This window comes from Aspergillus karnatakaensis (genome assembly GCF_047715665.1).
Source record: "Aspergillus karnatakaensis strain CBS 102800 unplaced genomic scaffold BJY04scaffold_17, whole genome shotgun sequence".
NCBI lineage: Eukaryota > Fungi > Ascomycota > Eurotiomycetes > Eurotiales > Aspergillaceae > Aspergillus > Aspergillus karnatakaensis.
The window spans coordinates 182,204-199,360 of NW_027395729.1; the positions used below are offsets into that span (position 1 = coordinate 182,204).

The window sequence follows — 17,157 nt, forward strand, 5'->3', positions numbered from 1 at the left end:
ATAAAAAAAAAGAAAATCTACACCCCCAAAGCAAACTCCACCAACTCCTCCCTCCCCCCAAAGAAAACATTCGCCTCCCCCCCAAACCTGCTCAACCCACTATACTGCCAAAACCTCGCCTCTTCCCAACCCCTCGGCAGCGCCCCCATCTCATCCGCCCAATTCGCCAACCAAAGCGGATGCTCCAGCCCAAACGTCTCATTCCCCCCCGCACACTTCGCCCACCACCCCTCCGACAGAAACAGCGCCGGCACCCGCCCCGTGACCTCCTTATACCGGTTTGAGAAATCCATCATCCAGTCTGTGATCTCCAGCGGCGTCATCCCGTGGCACAGCTTCCCGGGGATATTCCCTTCCATCTCCAGCACGCCGGGGAGGGTCAGGCCGTCGGCGGTCCAGTTTCCGCCGTGCTCGATGAAGAAGTCTGCTTGGTGGCGGCCGGTGCTTTGGCTGGGGAGGGCGAAGTGGATTGCGCCGCGGAGGACGGAGGGGGCGGAGGAGGAGGCGTGTAGGGTTTGAAGCGGGTAGCGCAGGTTGCGGTAGGCGATGCCTTCGGTTGCCTGTATTTGGTCGATGTTAGTTAATATCTTGTGTTTGTGTATTGTGTAACGGCCTCAGACGATTGGGGAGCTGCAATGTAATGTAATGCACGGGTTGTATTGAAGCAATTGCAGCTTCTGGAGAGGCTAGAGACTAGCTGGGAGGTTGAAGTGCATGTCGATCATTCACCGATGTACGAATACATCGTACTTCGTACTTCGTACGTACCTTGACAAACAGGAACTCCACCCCGTTCGCAACCGCCGCCTTCCATGCGACCGGGAGGTGAACCTCAAACAGGTCGATCCCCTGGATTGTTTGCGGTTGGGTTTCGTTTTGCGGCGCCGGCGCGGTGGACGGTGTGGGTGTGGGTGTGGCTGACACTGTCGCGGAGGCGCAGAGCAGGCCTGCGAGCAGCTGCAGCGCCCATGACTTTTGGAGATGCATTGTTTCGGGGATTTCTGTACCAATTGGAATTGTGTTTTGGAACTGGAGTGAAGATCAAACCCCTTTTTCTGCTCGATGATTTACGGGTGGAGATTCGGAGAAGGGATGGAGGCTCGCGCTAGTGGTGCGCTAGTCTGCAATGGCTGCCCTAACCTCTCTTGACTCTTGAAGATGACCAGGGCCAGGGTCTGTTTCTTTTCTGTGGGGCTTTGCACGGGACTTCTGGAGTGGCAGTTAGGGCTTAGAGTTAGCCCAGTTAGTTGCAATTCGATAGATAAGATCAGTAGTCATCGAAGGGTCACATTCCGCCTCGCAATGCCAGCCGCAAAGCCTGGAAGGGACCTCTTAAACGGAACCACGAGTTTTCGGCGATGCTGCTGTGAGAGTCGGTAATCAGTGGACAGCTCTAGTACGGAGTCATAGAAGCTACTACGGGTCCGGGTTATCATATTGACATAAAACAAAGGCTTAACTGCCAGAGGAACCCATGAAGATACTCGAGGTCCACGGCCCTGTGAGTAGGAACGAACCGAACTCTCGAAAATGGATAACTATGCCACACAAGTCTCGCAACACAGACGAGGCCACGGCAAGTCAACCCGTTGCTATAGTGAACTTCGAAACATCAATATCAGTCTTCTCCCCACGAACCACCTGAGCCATAAGCCTGCCACTACCCATTCCAAGAGTAATCCCATAAGACCCGTGTCCGTAGCAAACAAAGACCCCAGCAGAGTTCCGACTCTGCACATCAGGAGAGTACAGCAGACGAGAGGGTGTCTCACTGATGACTGGGAGTCCTGAGACGGTCGATGGGCGGAAGGATCGCCCTGTACTCAGAACCCTCTGGTTGCAACTTTGCTGGGAGGTGCTATCTGATTCTGCGCTATTACGAACAAACCGGCGGGCGTAGGCTAGAAGATCAGAGATAACCGTTGGGTCAGGACTATTCTCCTTATCTGGCGGTGGTAGGACCGCGGTGAAGTTTCTGCGGCCGCAGACCCATATCGAGCCGTCGTTGCGGGCTATAAACTCGAGTTTCTCGCCGACAATTTCGTCAAAGAAGACGACGGAGAGGGAGGTTGTGGTGATGGGGTTGTTGTTTGCGATAATAACACAGTTGCCAACGTTTGTGGATGGTTGCAGGTCTAGTGTTGAGGCTGGGAAGAGGGTTCTGACGAGTGACGGCATCCACGGGCCGGCTGCGAGGACTATTTTGTCGCAGGGCAGAGTGTGTGTTTTGCCTGTTTTAGTGGAGGTATATTTGGCACCCTGGATCACGCCATCTTTTGATAGAACCGCAGCAGATACGGTGACTGAGGTGCGTATTTCCACTCCCAACGCCTCATATTCCCGTTCAAGCCACTGGCCGATACCTCCGGGATTTCTAATTCAGGCATCAGCAAGAATGGTTTGCATTATTGCAATAGAAGAACCTACACCCCAGCACAAGGGTGGCTCCGTTTACCCCATGCTATATTCCAGTGTGGCTCTGGCTGGATCCAATTTGGAAGAGTCTGCTCATGATCTCCAGAGCCAGGTATAATCGGACAGAAAGAATCGGAGCGATACCCAGTATCAGCGACAAACTGGGGATGATCCTCGGCAATGACCGCCACAGCTCAAAGGAGTATTCTCCTAACAGAGTCAGGTCCCTTCCGAATGACTCTGGGAAGTAATGGTGCAGGCAGTCTGTGTTGTGAGACGAGGCTGCGGGGAAGGTTGAAGATCCAGCCTCCAAGACGATGATTTTCTGCTTTTGCTTCGATTCGCGAGCTAGATTGTAGGCTGTTGAAAGTCGATCACACCTCCGCCCACGATGATAATGGTATCTCCTGTGGTGTCTGTAGAGACCTTCGCCTTTGAGCTGGAAGGGGGGAATGCTGGGGGGTCGTCATTGCGCCGGAAAAAGCCAGGCAGCGAAGAGAGAAGTTGCAGCGCCATGGAAGATTAGGGTGGAGTCCTGGCTAGTTAGTATTTTGTACGCGATACCAGCTGTCTATCGATACACAAGACTAGATGATTTTGTTTAGAGTGAGCTTTGATAGGTCTAGTAGAACACCCTTCTGCTGGCTCTGCTAGTTCTTTTGAATCAATCTAACTAAGAAGTGAGGGGATGCCAGCTAGCTAGGTTACTTGGTCTTTGTTCTACTTGAGGTAAAAGTGTAAAACTCAATCTGAGTAGTAAATAAGCGTTTAGGGCAAGGAGTAAAGAGATTCAATCAAGAACAAAGAAAAGGAAATTCACTTGCTACATATCGTAGCAGTTTCAACGCCTCTGCCCGGTCATCTCCCTGCAAACAGTATCTGATATCTTGTCGGAATCGTCGAAGTCTCCGCACTTCAGACTCTACACAATGTAAATCCATAGTTGTCGATGTAGACCTGCCAGGTTCAAATGAGTATCATGAATTGAAACCCCCAAGTAAGCCTTGAGACTTGTCGGTGCGCTTGCCGGCAGGGAGCACACGGAGAGGAAAGCCGGCAATGTATGGCGTCGTGATCCGGTATAGAAAAAGTGACCAATACCTAGGTACTACCATACTCTAAGCCCATCCAGTTCTACCCAACCAAGTTCCTCAAGCCCCGCCCGCCCGTGTCGTCGGAACCGTCTTCGCAGGCGCAATCATCTTCGCCAACCCCCCAAAAACAAGCATAAACTAATCCATCAAAAAAAGGGTTAGCATCCATTCATACATCTTGCACCCTACCTGAACAGAGCTTACTAACCGCTTCATCCAAAACCCTCACACCCACCGGCAACGCAAGATAAGTATCGCCATCCCAAAACGCCCTTAGGGCATGGAGAACCGGCGGCGGGTTACCGAACTTGAACGTGTCGCGGAAGAACCACTCCTTGAACATCCCGTTGGGAGTTGTCCACTCGCGCATCACCATCGGAACCCCGGGGAGACACTTTAGGCCGTGTCTGTGGCGGCGCGGGATGAAGATTGGGTCGTGGCTGCCGGCCTGCAGGAGGGTTGTGTGGTTGTCGAGGGTTAGGTGGGCGGAGCCGGAGATTATTTGCATGTATTCGTCGTGGTGCTTGTGGAGTTAGCTGGAGTCGCTTTGTATTTGGGGTCTAGGAGGGGGAGGAAGGTGGGTAGTTACCTTGTGCCAGTGTAGGGGAATCTCTAGGAGTTGAGAGTCTGCGGCGCCATCGTAGGTTGTCTCTGTGTAGTATTGGCGCGAAGGAGGGGGTAAAGTATCGTCTGGCTTTGTGAAGAAGCGGAGTTCGCAGCCCTAGATTGGTCTGTTACCCAGGGCATACACTGATGGAAGGCATGGAGGATATTCTTGCGGTACGTACTGGTCCCAGAGGACGAGATGGGAGAGATTCTTGGATCTGTGCCATTTTGAGCTGCACACTGCAGACCTCACTGATATACAGAAATCCTTTAGAGGTTTAGAGGTTTGGCTTTGTTGAGACAGTCTAGCTGCTGCTAAGAATTAGTGCGGCTGAGCTGAAATGCGGGGACCGAGGAGCTTTACAACGACTGGTTGAGAGAGGTTCCCGTTTTAGGTAGATTAAATAGGATCCATGGATTAGAGTAAGCCAGCAATGGTATAGTAATAAGTAAATTATGTTTGTGCAGTTAGCTGGGCTGCTAGATGACCTAGGGGAAGTTAGGGCTAGCTTCTAAATTTGGCAACCAAGTGTTCCTTGCTAGTCACCCATACCAATGAAAGACCTCGTACTACTAATCGCAGTCATTCTGCCCTCTCAGGTTATTTGATCTATGAGTAGGACTTAGAATGCCTCTTAGTAGCCGCTCACCTCCCATCTACTAACCCATCTCTAAACCCTATCAAGGTGTAGACCCTTAGTACTATCTGATCAAGCTATATAATAGGCGAGATTGACCATAAAGACACCTACCACCCCCCTAGAGAGCCCTGGTCCTAAAGCGCTGTCATATGCTAAAATATACACCCTCCCCCCTCCTCTCCCCTCCACTCCCTCAAAAAGAGATATATACCCCCGAAACTGCTTACCCATCAATCGATCCCCCCTCTACATTCTCCTAAGGCTCTCCTCATCAATCTGAAAATTACCACCAGAGCCCAACAAGTAATACTCCAAGCAGAACGCGTCTACATCAACACCCACCCGCTCAAGAGGGCGTACGTAGTCCTAACGGCTCCCCAAGCTTCTCTTTTACTGCTAGTTTAGATTGCTCGAGAGCGAGTAGGCTAACAGCTGACTTGCCTCCTGTATATACTTTGATCAATGCGGGTAGGGTATGGTCGAATTAAGCAAGCAAAGAAACAAGGCTTTGATCTAACGAGAGGCTGACAGGACAGGACATGCCAGGATCGCCACAGCAGATAACGAAAATAGAAAAGTCTCTCGACCCTTTAAGCCTTTCTTCAAGACTGGAGAGTATCTATGATGGATGTTCGCCTCTACTGTTCTTGAAAGTGCTCGGAAGGTGTCCGTGCACTGGTCGATGTTGATGACCTCCTGTATCGCAATTTGCTGCTTGTGCTTGAATGGTCATGGCATCTGTGTTCAATGACTGCGTCAGTAAGCGAGCTTTTGTTGGGTGTTGGAAATACTGTATACTGTTAACAACACTGATAGAGGTCCTGCATGCTGTCTTTATAGAGATGTTGAGTTTGGGGGCTTACTTCATCCAACAGATCGAGAATTATACGAAGACTTCTGATAGATTTTCTTCTGGGAGAGGACGACTCTGGGGAAATAGAGGGTCGAGGAAGACCTTGGTTAGATATTTTGATGAGCCTGGGCTGAACTGGGCTGGATCGATTGGCATAGTAATGGATGGATGTAATGAGCAGTGCCCAGACGAGACTCTAGTCACACTACTGCTGCTCTTATTTACTTTATTGGGTTCTTTACAACGTAACTCTGAGAGAGCAGACTACTTTGTTATTGTTGGCTATTCGCTATTTACCGCATGTCTGACTGGTTGCAGCCAATTTTGGCAAAGAAGATTGCATTCGGTGCAGGCGATGAAAATATCAGGTTGATAGAGAAGTCTTCTTGTGAGACTCCACGAAGTAGAGCTAACAATCATGGAAAGAAAGTCAATCGGTGCTTGAGCCCCAGACACGTAATCAAATCACGCTGGTTGTTTGCTGAGAAGGTTTGGCACTCCCCATGAATCCAGCGACCATTATTTGAGTTGACAGCAGGTTGTCAGAAGTTGCTACAGCGTGACCTGACCATTTCGATGAGGCCCTGCGGTTGTTATGTCTGTCAGAGCACATTGTAGCGAGATATGAACTGACCGAGGCCTGGACTTGTACTTTTGGATGGATAGCCATCGCGATACGCCAGCTGTTTGGTCAAAGGATGCCCTTATTGAGCCGAGAAAAGCCAACGAATGATCCAGCTCTTGCACAAGAACGGGGCTTTCTTCGACATAGATCGATCTTCATAGGTAAGTACTTTATGTGAGCAAGCAGATTTTGAAGCTGGGCAAATATGAGCCGCAGTAAGGTGTCCCAACTTCGATGGTCTCGCTCACTGATATGGCAGAAGTGGTCAATTTAGGTGTGTGATGGCTCCGAGAGGAAGCTCCAAGAAACTCTGGGGGAGCCCCGAAATTCTTCGCAGAAAACCGAATGTTGTGTCGCACACATCGAGGAAATAAAATGGTGGTGCTTTAGAAGAAACCATTCGAAGACGGGGGAACTCGCCTCAAGGCTCAGAAGCTTGCCGAGCCCTGCAGTGGCCGGATGCATGCTTCAGGGTTATGCATAACAAGGCACAATTGAGGGAATTTCCCCCTCTTTCCAGCTCGAGGGGTCCTCTCACTACTGTGGCGGAGTTGTCGAGTCGTCGTGTCAGGGTCGGACCAAGCTGAGGGTCCAGTTCGGTGCTTAGCTCACCCCAGACCAGGTACCAGCATTTCTCTGCCGTCTATTTTATCATTTTAAACCGCCATACGTAGCGTGTTGTTATTCCAAAGCCAAACATCCTCAGGCCGCAACATTATTGAGACAAAATGGTGAGAAGCCGCGTGTCCGTGAAGGGTCCAGGGTCGCCAAAGTCACCGACAAGAAGAGCTTCCTCCAGCGTTTTCATTGGCCGGGGATCGAATTTGAGCGGTCAAGATTCCACCGAAGTTTGCGGGCCCGTTCGTGCATGCGGATGAGGCTCACGACCTGGCCAATCCCATCAGCTGAAGTGTTCGTATTCGACTTAGCGCCCCACGTAAGAATGTGTATGGTCTGACTCGTAAGCATGCCCCATTGCGCTCAACTGTTGAGACCGTCCAGGCCACCAAATTACCGTACTTTTTCACGAAACGAAAGATGTCGGGATCGGACACGGGATTGCAAGTCCTAATTGCTGGACTTGATTTTTAATAATCATCAACGTTCGAAGATGCGTTATTGCGCCGGGTCTGAGATGATTGCACTAATGCGCGCCAATGCTTTACGTCGATGATTCGTACACCCTGGCTCTTACCAGCCACCTTAGGGCTTGCTTGAAGTGCACATGGGACGCTGCGCTACAGACGGTGAACGCAGATGGCGAGCAGGATCGTATTTTGGGAACAATGTTGTTATGCGTACGTTTCCCGGGCTCCAGAATGGGAATTGTTAGCTTCAGCCAAGAGATGGCGCTCACAAAGCTGCTCCTGATTTCTTATCATCTGTAAATCAGTGGAGCAAGATACGAAAGTTCACTAACGGACCAAGCGGCATCGTTCCTCTGACCTGCTTCTTGATGCAAGCCGAAGCTGACTCGAGAAGATGGAAGCTGTGTTGCTACGCCTTGGGTGTTCTTATAGCTGAACTCGCGAAGAAAGGGCTTCGTGGGTTAATTGCGCCGAAAATAATACCAATGCTTGCGGCTCAACGGTCAGATGCTGAAGACAATAGACATGTTTGTGCCACTGCGTGACTGCAGCCGTCATCAATTGATGGAGGCTTGTTGGCAGCTTGCAGGCTGGTTCTCGCCAAGGGACTCAGGACAAAGAAGGGTCACGAAACGACCACTCGATCTGGCGGAGGAACACGGCTAGCGGGCTCCGAGTCGGCCAATGATGGATTGCTGGTGTTATCGATTTTGTTGGATGTTGGCCCCGGCTGAGGCGCTGACGTCGATTGTCAGCGTGCCACAGCCTGTCCAAGCCTGTCTCAGGGCGTTTTGTACGATACCAACAATGCTTTCTGGCATCTTGCGTGGCAATCCGTGATGTCTGGCAATGGAGAGTATAATATAGAGAAGACCTGGGCTGTTGAACACAGCCATGAATGATGAAGGGAGAGGAGATCGGCGGAAAGGGTGGTATTCTATTTTCAGACCCCGACGGGGCAAAAAAAAACGTGCGGCAGTCGGCGGGACTGCGTATCCGCGTAAGGATTCGTCATTGATGGTAAAATACACGGAAAGAACGCTCCGACTGGGCCAAAGCTGGTGTAATGAGATTACCCCTGAACGGAATACCCCTAAATCCACGCATCCAATCAACCCCACCAGCCAGACCACAGCCTTTCCCCAATCCAGACTAGTGGGATTCGTCTATCAGGCAGCAGTGAGAGTTCGCTGCTCAGCCTCATCATCAAGAAAGACCTCCGTCCTGATCTCATCGTCCCATCCACCTCACCTCCTCTCCCCCAAGTCTCCATCTTTATTTCCATTTCCATTCTTTTCGGCGTCGTTTGAACTGTGCCCTCGACCCTTGCTAGGTTCCAGCCGTTCTTATATTCTATCAATACCCAGCCTGGCCCAGACTCCCCACCTCTTCCCTTTACGCTCCTCTGGGCTTACTGTTGTTGCTGTTGTCCCATCAACATCTTGAGCGACACTAGCCATTGATTCCGTATGTGCTCAAACGACTTTTCGATCTCCAATCTATAATTCGAAATACCTTCCGTCTTTTGTCGTCCCAGTCTAATACTTAAGACGACAGACGCCAATTATCACTGGCTGCATCACCCGCCTTCATTCGACCAGAAGCTTCCCTTCTTGGATCCGGTCATACATCAGTGAGTCATCTCTGTGCATCGATGTGCCCGCTTGACCTTGCTAACGCCCTTTCGGAGATCTTAGCCTCATCCACAATGAGTTCAGCACAGGACTTTGAGTCTATAAGAGCCCACCCGAGGCGCCGGCCTTGCAGGGCTGCTCGGCCTTCACTCGTACCATCCGACGAGCAAACGCCTTCAGCACCCTCCCGCCTCCGCCTTCGCAAAGGTGAAACTTTCAATCCGTCTATTTTACGTTCTGCCGACCGTGACCTCGCTGTACCTTTGCTACCTCGCCGCTCTCCCACATGCCCTGGTGCTTTGGAAGCTATCGCCGCTGGACAGCAGCGCATGGCCGAAATCTTGGACCGCCTTGACCTGAACTCGTCCACGCCCTCCACCCCGGAAGACAACGACGACCTTCCCGTCCCCAAGGGTTTTCTCCAGCTTCACCTCAATTCACAAGCACGGAAAGAGGGCTCGGTTGAACCGCGTTCGCGCCAACCCAGCCCCATGCCCAAGGAACAGTCTCGGAAGGCTCAGAGAGTGCACTGTCATGCCTCTGATAGCGGTCTAGGAACTTCTATCAGCAGCAGGCAGTCTGTGTCATCTAACAAAGGTACATGGTCGTGGCCGTTTGCTGTTGCCTTTGCAATCGCTAACAACTTCTCAGTGAAAGCAGGACAACTTTCTCGTGGCAGCACCATGGTTCCTGCCCGCTCTCAATCAGCCATCACTCGTTCCATCAGCACCCTGGAAGCTGAAGATGCTCAGAAGCACAAGCTCAGCTCCAGCGGTCGCGACGAGATTGAAAAGCACATTCTTGGTCCCCTTATTGAGAACGAGGGGCTCAAGCCTTTCCACCCCATTCTCGAGAACATCCGTCAGCAGATCGATGATGAGCGCATCTCCTGCCTGCGTGACCTCGAGAAGACGGTGTTTTCACTCGCACCTGTATGTTATTTACGTACGCTTTATGCCCGACTCAATACTGACTCTCTTTTACAGGAAGTCAAGACCAACGATGCCGCCTATGTGCGGTTCTGCCAGCACACTATCTTGTGCCTTGGCCAGACTGTCTCTTCCCTGAACGGTAGGGACCTGTGCTTGCCGACCGACAAGCAGTACAACAACGGTTACTTCGTCGACCTTTTGGAGCAGGTTACCCGTTTCAAGAGGATTCGTGATGAATGGCAAAAGAAGCACGAAAACGAGGGAAAGAAGTATGAACGCACTCGTCACCCGACTCTACCTTCAGGACTAACAAAACTCAATAGAGCTCCTGAACTCGTTATCGAGGGCGGACTTTCCAAGACTGGACGTCCCCTCGAGATGGTCGTTCAGCAAGATGGTGAGGCCATCTCTCTGCGCACCGGCAAGCCTTATGACGAGTGCTCCATCCCTTCAATGAAGCGAACCCTCAGCGCTGCTTCCGCCGATGAAGGTGCTCAACGCTCGATGGCCCGTCGCAAGAAGAATGCCCCACCTATGAACATCAACAAAAAATGCAAGGACTGTGACAAGGTCTTTGCTCGACCTTGCGACCTGACAAAGCACGAGAAGTCTCACACTCGCCCCTTCAAGTGCCCCGTCGCTTCCTGCAAGTACCACACCAAAGGCTGGGCCACTGAGAAAGAGGCCGAACGCCACTACAATGACAAGCACTCGGATGCCCCTCGTTTGTACTCATGCGAGTTCGAGGGTTGCTCATACAAGTCCAAGCGTGAGAGCAACTGCAAGCAGCACATGGAGAAGACACACGGCTGGGTATACCAGCGCTCCAAAAACAACGGCAGGAACAAACGTGCCTCAACACAACAGAGCCCTTCGCCCTCCAGCAGTGCTTCGGTTCACCCCAAGCAGGAACTTTCCGGCTGGAGCATGACACCTCCTTCCGAAGCTCCTGACTTCAAACAAGAGTCTCTTGGTTGGGACCTTGGCGCTACCCCTGAGACGCCCGAGTTTTCATTCAACGCCTTCCAACATCCCTTGGCTGGAATGGCCACCCCAGTGACAGGGACTGTCGATGCTATCACTCCTACAACAGGAACAATCAACTCGCCCTCGGAGCCTTTTGATATGGCACCAGATCAACAACCAGCATTCTCTATTCAGGATATCTTTCCGGAGATGAAAGCCACTGATGGCTTGTTGTTTGCCCCTGGAGACATGGAATTTCCAGACTTCAACGCTTCCAACATGTTCAATGACTTTGGTAACTATGGGGACTTTGCCATGCAGACACAGGGTATGAACTTTGGCGAGCAGCAGCCTCAGTTTCAGGATGATTCCGCTAGCTTTTTCCTCGACGTCTACAATGACATGAACACGTACGGGATGAACCCTGGCCCTGGCGGTCTCTAATCTCGTCACTTTCCGTGATTAGGACCGAAACCCTGGCGGTGGAACATCTTGATCAATGTGTTACGACTTTCTTCCTTGGCGAATGTTTGATTGAACCCATTTGTGCAAAACTTCTTGTATACACAGCGCCGTGGCCTGTTATTTAATCAACGTCTTTCTCTGTGAGATCTTGCTCGAGTAGTTTACTCTGTAACGCGTCAATCTATGACAGTACGCTGCATGCATACAGTAGATACTTCCTTACTCCCTCGTACATTATTCTCCTGCAGCATAAGTTAGTTCTTCTGCGGCAATGGGGAGTTTCCTCTACAACTGCACCCCAACCAAGAACGACCATGACAACTCGACACCCTTTCATATCCAGTTTCTATGTCAATAATGGAAATATCTCAACTGGGTCTTCTAGACTCGATGTTTGCACCTCAAGCTTTCTGCGCTCTAAGAATCCACCTCAATCGGCCTTTAACAAACCATCAACCACCCGCTTGCCTGGCGGTTATTTCACATTCACGGCGATGATTGCTTATTATCCTAGCTGTGACCTCATATATGAACCTAAATTCAACATACAACTAGTTATCTCAAAATGTACACAAACCTAGAAAAATTCACAGTACGGCGTGCATAGTATGATCATCCAAACAGGGCATTCATTGACAGAGTCGTGGACTGGTGTTGCGGAGTATACCTACCATGCCATGCCATGCCTCGAACGAATGAATAAGACCGAATTCAAGTTAGCCAGTAGCATGCATGGATCTACGTTCCATACAACAAATACCTCCTGCATCCCCAGCCATACTCTATCTTACGCACCAGCTCTAAACAACTATAGCTAGAGTCCAACAAACTTATAGCTAAGTAGGGTAGAGCCAAATCGCCCCCGGCCTGAGGCATCTTCTCTTCTCTTCTCTGCGTCGTTGCACAGGGACACCCAAACCCGCAACTTTAAGACAAATCCATCCACTGTACTAAAGGGAAAAAGTAAAAACGCCACCCACCTGCAGACCACAGCTACAACCAGGCTATCAACAAGGTTGCCTATCCAAAGACAGAGACCATCTACAGCCCTCTTAGTAGAATAGAAAAGCACCCATGGACGGTGTGGAAGATACAAAGAAGAAAGATTTCGAGATAGGTACCGGAGTACAAGGTGGGGGGTGACGTCCACCCAATTTGCACCGGTTACACTACTAATAAACGATAGGGGAGGAACGTGGGTTGAAAGCGGAGAGACTAGAGGGAAGGTGCAGGTGAGGAAGGTACGGTTTTACTTGCGTAAAGAGCGACCTGCAGGTACAGAAGTTGGGGAAGGCGCGACTGAGGGTTTGGGATTTGGAAGGCGCGTTTAATTTCGATTATTGGAAGGAACGATCGTGCTATATGCAGTCAAGGAAGGAGCGGCCTTTAGTTATCCTAGATGTATAGGTAGGAACGTCTCTCATGGAAGCTACATGAAGATAGGGTGAGTGCCCGTGAGTGGCAGACATACCAGCAAGGGAAGTGTAGGTGTTTCTTTTCGTCGACTGCCTCTCAAAGTATACAAACATCGTTCATAGATATAAAAGAGTATTTTAGAGTATTACTATGTGTCACATAACATGTTCACTTTTCTATTTGATTCCACTTGTCATGTATATTACCTCGACAGGGCGATGTCGTCAATCCTCATAATCATCTTCACGGTCTCGGCAGCGAGTTCAATCGCGCTGGTGCTGACCAGTAGGGGCTGGAGAATGTTCTCCTCCGTGATATCATCCTTCACGCCTCCGCTGCGGATGCTGACTCCAGCGTTGTGCTGGCCCTGGGCGTGGCGGTGTCGGAGATCTGTGACAACCTTGATGGAGTTGAGACCGGCATTTTCAGCGAGGGTGGTAGGGATGACTTCCATGGCGTCGGCAAAGGCCTTCCAGCAGATGGACTCTGTGCCGGTGAGCTCACGCGCGCGCATTGCGAGGGTGTGGGCGACTTCGATTTCGGGAGCACCACCACCGGCAATGAGGGCGCGCTTCTTCACCAAGCAGCGGATGACGCACAGAGCATCGTGCAGAGAGCGCTCGGCCTCGTCGAGAATGAGGCTGTTGGCGCCACGGGCGACGATGGAGACGGTCTGGTTGCCAACAGTGGCGGGGGCCTTGATGCCGGTGATCTTCACGTAGCGAGCGCCGGACGCCTGGACCTCCTCAACCAGGTCGGCTGTGCCGAGCTTGTCTTCTGTGAAGGAGTCGACGTTGGCGACGGGCTTGCAGCCCAAGCTCTTGCACAAGAATTCGACCTCGTCACGCTCGATATCCTTGATGGCGAGAATCTTGAGTCGGGAAAGGAAGTGGAGAGAAAGGTCGTTAACGGCGTCACGTAGAATGGACTTCTGAATCAGAAGGACATTGCACTTTGTCTTCTGGATCTTCTTGACCATGTTGAGCAGATATTGACGCTCCTCTTTCAGGATCTTGTCCATCTGGCGGTAGTCGTTCACGACAATCTGGTTTTCCATCTGTTATGCATGTTAGCTGTTTGCAAATTGCAACACCATTGGCTGGACGTACATCAGGCTTGGGCGGGCTGAGCTGGAACTGAATCAGACCTATCCGAGCCTTCTCAATTCGTGTAGGGCCACCGCTGCTCTTGATAACACCCTGGTTGAGGACCAGGCCATCAACCATCTCGCTGTCCTCAATGGTTCCCCCGACCTTCTTCACAATCCGGATATTCCTGAGATCGACGTTCTCTGCTGTCTTGGGGTCGACGACCTTCAACACCGAGTCCACCGCCATAGGTCCTAGAAGGCTGGAGTGCTGGGAGACGATCTTGGAAGAGAGGGAAGTAGACGCCGCTTGGAGCAAGGTAGATCGGTCCATCAGATTGATCGGGCGAGACATGTTGTGGAGGATCTCGACAGCAGCAGCAGCGGCTCTCTGGAAGGCCTCGGAAATCACGGTGGGGTGAATACCCTTAGAGAGCAGACGCTCAGCGGCACCGAGCAAGCTTCCGGCAATCACAACCACTGAAGTTGTTCCATCTCCAGCTTCAACATCTTGAGCGGCACTCAGGTCGACGAGCATTCGGGCGGCAGGGTGCATAACGCTCATATCCCTCAACATTGTATTTCCGTCATTGGTCTGCGGGGTGGTTAGTCGTGCTTCGGAGGGTAAGATGACGAGGTATCCGTACGATAATGGTGTTTCCCTTGGGGGTTTGGATCTATAAAAGCGTCAGAAGGGTCAATATGATAGAGAAACAGGCAAAGCTTACCATCTTGTCCATGCCCCTGGGTCCCAGTGACTATAGCGAGTTAGCCCCTCATCCTCACAATCCCATTGCACGCATACCGTTCTGATAGCATCGGCGACAGCTGTACTTGTTAGGAACAAACTATATATAGTATTTGCGAAGGACCATACCTCTAGCAGCAAGAATGTTAGATGTCCGCACGGCCATAGGCTTCTCCTTGTCCTGCAAGATATCAGATTCGGCCCACAGCAAATTCCCCTCCGCAACGACGAACCTTGAAGGAGGTGCTGGTGGGAGCAGCTTGGGGAGCTGCGGTTGCCATGATGTAAGAGACTAAGATGCAAGCACCGTAGTCTAGTAAACAAAAAAAGAAGATGGGTTGTGAGCAGGAAATCAAGACTGGTCCAGAGCGGCTCTCGAAATTCTTCCAGGCTGCGGGTTTGGGCGGTGTTGCTTCTGGGGCTTGGCGGCCACTAGCGTCAACAGCTCAAGCTGGGAGCGATGGACGGAACAGCTCTCAACCACATCACCTCGACCTCACCACCCACTCCCTTTCCATCTAATATCTCAATACTCACCTCTCTGCAACCATACTCTGTGTCGAACCTTGTCTACTCCTTCTTCTACGATTCCCCCTCTCCGTCCACCGCCGCCTAGCCACAACCTCTCATCATGCCTTCCGCCACGGGAGCGAACTGGGAGAAGTACAAGAAGAACTTTGCCGATGACGAAGAGCCGGAGAAGAAGATTACTCCTCTTACAGATGAGTATGTCGTCTTCATACCCTTTCTTTTCCGCTGCCGTGGCTGCCCCGATGTGACGCCGGTTGCTGACGAAGCGCAGGGACATTGCAGTACTCAAGACCTACGGCGCCGCTCCGTACGCGAACGCATTAAAAAAGCTAGAGAAACAGATCAAGGAACGACAAGCGAGTGTTAACGAGAAGATTGGCGTTAAAGTACCGCGACCCCAATACCATACGCCGAAGGCAGGGCTGACGTGCTTAGGAATCCGATACTGGTCTCGCACCTCCACATCTATGGGATGTTGCCGCGGACAGGCAACGCATGGCAGAGGAGCAGCCTCTACAAGTGGCTCGCTGCACAAAGATTATCCAGGATGAGAAGGACCAAGACAAGAGCAAATATGTCATCAACGTCAAGCAGATCGCCAAGTTCGTCGTCAACCTAGGCGAGCGCGTGAGTCCGACAGATATCGAAGAAGGCATGAGAGTTGGGTATGCTGGTCCCTTGTTTTTCCACGAACAATACTGACTGAAAGCTAGTGTCGACCGAAACAAGTATCAGATTATGCTCCCGCTCCCACCCAAGATCGACCCCAGCGTTACGATGATGACAGTCGAAGATAAACCCGATGTTACATACGGAGATGTTGGAGGCTGCAAGGAACAAATTGAGAAGCTACGAGAAGTCGTCGAGATGCCACTACTGTCACCCGAGCGTTTCGTCAACCTCGGTATCGACCCTCCCAAGGGTGCCCTACTCTACGGCCCCCCAGGTACCGGAAAGACTCTTTGCGCGCGAGCCGTCGCCAACCGAACAGACGCCACATTCATTCGTGTCATTGGTAGCGAGCTTGTCCAGAAGTACGTCGGAGAGGGAGCCCGGATGGTCCGCGAGCTTTTCGAGATGGCCCGAACCAAGAAAGCCTGCATCATCTTCTTCGATGAAATCGATGCCGTCGGTGGAGCCCGTTTTGATGACGGTGCTGGAGGAGACAACGAAGTCCAGCGTACCATGTTGGAACTTATCACACAGCTTGATGGTTTCGACGCTCGAGGAAACATCAAAGTCATGTTCGCCACCAACCGACCGTCAACCCTAGATCCCGCCCTGATGCGTCCCGGCCGTATCGACCGCAAGATTGAATTCTCTCTTCCTGACGTTGAAGGCCGTGCCAACATTCTCCGCATCCACGCTAAGAGTATGTCTGTGGAGCGCGATATTCGATGGGAGCTCATTTCCCGACTCTGCCCCAACGCAACCGGTGCAGAACTCCGGAGTGTCGCGACAGAAGCCGGTATGTTCGCCATCCGCGCAAGGCGGAAGGTCGCCACGGAGAAGGACTTCTTGGCGGCTGTGGACAAGGTGATCAAGGGTAACCTGAAGTTCAACTCGACGGCGACGTACATGCAGTATAACTAGATTTGCTGTTGGCGTTCTGTCGATTGCATTTTGGGATTACATAGCATGGGCTGGATGTGTATGATCAATTTAGCTAGATCAGTGCACGATGATTTAATATGTTTCTCCAGGCGTAGGTGCTGATATCTGTATGCCGATTCATGTTGTAATTCGGCTCCCATCTTCCGAATATCACATGACTACCGTCAACGGCTCATCTCGGCATATCAAAACCAACGGCAACGGCATCCTCAATTAAACATCCACAACCTTAGGATGACAGTTGATACATTAATCTCAAGAATATGTATACAAGAACTACTACATACCAAGATTATCTCCATAAACCCCAGCCCAACCCCATACTCCCACTGTAGCCTCCGGAATCTCGCTCTATAACCGGGATAAAAGAACACCGGCCACGTGCCTCGCAGGTATAGAGCCAATCACACCCACCCGGCTGCCCGAGGTGATTACCACTACG

At 51.3% G+C, this 17,157-nt stretch overlaps 5 protein-coding genes across 5 annotated transcripts; 2 read left to right on the forward strand and 3 right to left on the reverse strand.

Annotated features, from left to right (window-relative positions):
* Positions 1-17: 17 nt before the first annotated feature.
* Positions 18-987, reverse strand: BJY04DRAFT_216901 (putative secreted glycosyl hydrolase; the record flags this gene model as incomplete). The annotated part of the gene is made up of 2 exons (XM_073715880.1): positions 18-560; positions 769-987. The coding sequence occupies 2 exons, from the start codon at positions 985-987 to the stop codon at positions 18-20; spliced, it is 762 nt and encodes a 253-aa protein (XP_073572623.1).
* A 2,178-nt stretch (positions 988-3,165) lies between these two features.
* BJY04DRAFT_35223 (uncharacterized protein) lies at positions 3,166-4,457 on the reverse strand. The gene is made up of 4 exons (XM_073720195.1): positions 4,298-4,457; positions 4,099-4,230; positions 3,718-4,032; positions 3,166-3,647 (listed from the first exon to the last, which is right to left on the reverse strand). Exons 1-4 carry the CDS (start codon positions 4,340-4,342, stop codon positions 3,567-3,569), a joined length of 573 nt encoding a protein of 190 aa, XP_073572624.1. The 5' UTR covers positions 4,343-4,457; the 3' UTR covers positions 3,166-3,566.
* A 3,834-nt stretch (positions 4,458-8,291) lies between these two features.
* On the forward strand, positions 8,292-11,868 carry ace1 (putative C2H2 transcription factor (Ace1)). Its single transcript, XM_073710843.1, has 6 exons — positions 8,292-8,789; positions 8,880-8,955; positions 9,013-9,553; positions 9,608-9,888; positions 9,943-10,157; positions 10,212-11,868. Exons 3-6 carry the CDS (start codon positions 9,031-9,033, stop codon positions 11,296-11,298), a joined length of 2,106 nt encoding a protein of 701 aa, XP_073572625.1. The 5' UTR covers positions 8,292-8,789; positions 8,880-8,955; positions 9,013-9,030; the 3' UTR covers positions 11,299-11,868.
* An 893-nt stretch (positions 11,869-12,761) lies between these two features.
* BJY04DRAFT_186108 (chaperonin-containing T-complex subunit CCT4) lies at positions 12,762-14,968 on the reverse strand. The gene is made up of 7 exons (XM_073710844.1): positions 14,804-14,968; positions 14,700-14,751; positions 14,628-14,650; positions 14,551-14,580; positions 14,470-14,499; positions 13,845-14,417; positions 12,762-13,792 (listed from the first exon to the last, which is right to left on the reverse strand). The coding sequence occupies exons 1-7, from the start codon at positions 14,849-14,851 to the stop codon at positions 12,938-12,940; spliced, it is 1,611 nt and encodes a 536-aa protein (XP_073572626.1). The 5' UTR covers positions 14,852-14,968; the 3' UTR covers positions 12,762-12,937.
* A 30-nt stretch (positions 14,969-14,998) lies between these two features.
* Positions 14,999-17,027, forward strand: rpt1 (proteasome regulatory particle base subunit RPT1). The gene is made up of 4 exons (XM_073710845.1): positions 14,999-15,296; positions 15,373-15,487; positions 15,537-15,766; positions 15,815-17,027. The coding sequence occupies exons 1-4, from the start codon at positions 15,202-15,204 to the stop codon at positions 16,692-16,694; spliced, it is 1,320 nt and encodes a 439-aa protein (XP_073572627.1). The 5' UTR covers positions 14,999-15,201; the 3' UTR covers positions 16,695-17,027.
* Positions 17,028-17,157: the final 130 nt, after the last annotated feature.